Source organism: Lolium rigidum, chromosome 6, assembly GCF_022539505.1.
Source record: "Lolium rigidum isolate FL_2022 chromosome 6, APGP_CSIRO_Lrig_0.1, whole genome shotgun sequence".
NCBI lineage: Eukaryota > Viridiplantae > Streptophyta > Magnoliopsida > Poales > Poaceae > Lolium > Lolium rigidum.
This window is the reverse complement of record NC_061513.1, coordinates 66,552,982-66,555,152: the sequence shown is the minus strand read 5'-3', so window position 1 is coordinate 66,555,152 and position 2,171 is coordinate 66,552,982. Positions and strand designations below refer to the sequence as shown.

At 48.0% G+C, this 2,171-nt stretch overlaps 1 protein-coding gene across 1 annotated transcript in view; it reads left to right on the top strand.

Moving 5' to 3' along the window:
• LOC124659325 (fructose-1,6-bisphosphatase, cytosolic-like) overlaps window positions 1–1,098 on the top strand; it is a 21,910-nt gene extending 20,812 nt beyond the window's left edge. Inside the window, exons 7-11 of the mRNA XM_047197233.1 lie at window positions 35–105; window positions 179–244; window positions 397–483; window positions 570–645; window positions 753–1,098. Of these exons, the coding sequence (XP_047053189.1) occupies window positions 35–105; window positions 179–244; window positions 397–483; window positions 570–645; window positions 753–872 (420 nt within the window). The 3' untranslated portion in view covers window positions 873–1,098. The remainder of the gene's footprint in view (window positions 1–34; window positions 106–178; window positions 245–396; window positions 484–569; window positions 646–752) is intronic.
• The last annotated feature ends 1,073 nt before the right edge of the window (window positions 1,099–2,171 follow it).

Below are 2,171 nucleotides of genomic sequence, written 5' to 3'. Positions count from 1 at the left end.
TCATATTTTGTACTTTGTGCTTCATCTCTTGCAGATACCTGCTAAAGGAAAGATCTATTCTGTGAATGAAGGGAATGCCAAGAACTGGGACACGCCTACTGCAAAGTATGCAATGTTTATGTCTTCAGAATATTTGTTGCTTCCTTAAGAGCTTCGGCTAAAACTGTTTACATGACAGGTATGTTGAGAAGTGCAAGTACCCCACGGATGGTTCATCACCTAAATCCTTGAGATACATTGGCAGGTGAGTGAATCTTCAGTTTGCTTACCTGACGAAACAACTTACCTCTTATAAGTTATAATTGAGCTTCTCCCTAGCAATGAAATATACAACATCCCTTGTATAATTGTTTGTAAAACATGTAATAAATACTCCATTCCTCATGGTTTGTACAGCATGGTTGCTGATGTCCACCGCACGTTGCTATACGGTGGTATATTCTTGTACCCTGCCGACAAGAAGAGCCCAAATGGCAAGCTCCGGTATGCCAATACCTAGACTCATAGCTCAAATAACACCTTCAGTTGCATACAAGACTTCTGAAGTTGCCTGAATTTTGCATTTACAGTGTGATGTATGAAGTGTTCCCCATGTCGTTCCTGATGGAGCAAGCTGGAGGCCAGTCTTTCACAGGCAAAGGACGGGTATATATGCACTGCAACACGCAGAACATCTATGTTTTTCTTCTGTTGGCCAGAGTTTCATGTCCAGTAACATTGATTTCACACTTGTTGCTGGATTTACAATGCAGTCACTTGATCTGATCCCTACCAATATCCACGAGAGATCCCCGATATTCCTCGGCAGCTACGACGACGTGGAGGAGATCAAGGCGCTGTATGCGGAAGAAGCCAAGGCAGGAGCGGCATGACCGATGATCGTCGTATGCAAGCAAATCGTCGACGACTGCTCCGACCGGCCTTACCGTGATGTGATTCATATATCAGGCATTTCTTTTCTTGGTCTTCATTACCCTGTGACATTCAGTGTAATATAGTGGTGGAGGCCTTGGGCCGTTTCATTCATGTGAAGCTAAGGCTTCTGCTTCTTGCAACAGTTCACTGATGACACGTAATATACATCCATACATAAACACATTTAGCTGAAGCCTCTTTATCGAAAAATTTAGCTGAAGCCTGAAGATGGCTAGTGCCGCAAGCTCTGCAGAATTTGATTTTTTCCAGTAAAGGGAATATATTAATATCAAGAGATACCAATTACACCCAGCCTCTGCAACAACGCACCACCCTAATGGCACTACGGATGCACACAACCAAAAAAACGAAAAGAAAACTAAGAAACAAAAGTCCCGCTACAGTATCTCGGACGTAACAACAACAATACATCCACCGCCATGACAACACCTGAATTACAGACTCTCCAAAAAACGACGCCTCCAAAAAGGGAACAATGCTCAAACACCGTCGTCGCCCGATCAAAGATCTTGGGTTTTCACCACGAAGATAGTCCCCGCTCTCAAAACAATGCCTCCACCAAGGTCATTGCTAGGACACAACCAGGTTAAGGCCGGACCTGGGTTTTCACCCTGAAAGTTAGGACTCTGCACTTCACCTGTGTTGTCGCCCCCACTTTCATACCGTTGCTGTGAAGCCCGGAACACCAAGCAAGCCCCTCAACAGCGCGGAGACTTGAACCTCCCTTAGCTAGTCCTCCCCTCCGGCCTTCATGAAATTCTCTTCTTCCGACTTTCATCATGGATCCATAGTCACTTGATGTCAACACAGAAAAAGAGCTTCACGCCGCTTCCTCCAGAACCAAACGGTCGGAATAAACGCATGGGTGCACACGACCGGATACCTCTGATCCAGCAAAATTCAGGCAAAACATACGTTACATTCGCCGGCGGAGCCTTCCGGAACTCAACCCACCGGCCATATCACGAGTCCAGGCCTCAGGTAGGTCCTCCTCTTCACGGGCCCTAGGACCGCCGCCTTTATTCAGGTCGGACCCCCACGTCGGCGACCATCCCGGGCTGGCCAATCCAACCCTCCATCGGCGACACCATCGTCGGCTTCCATGCTCCTCCATCTCACCGCTGGATCACGGTGATAGATCAAAGATCCACCACCACCAACCGGCCGACCCTCTCCGGCGAAGAAGAGGCCACCTCCTCCGTCGACCCCAAGGCTGCTGCCCCGGGCGCCCTCGT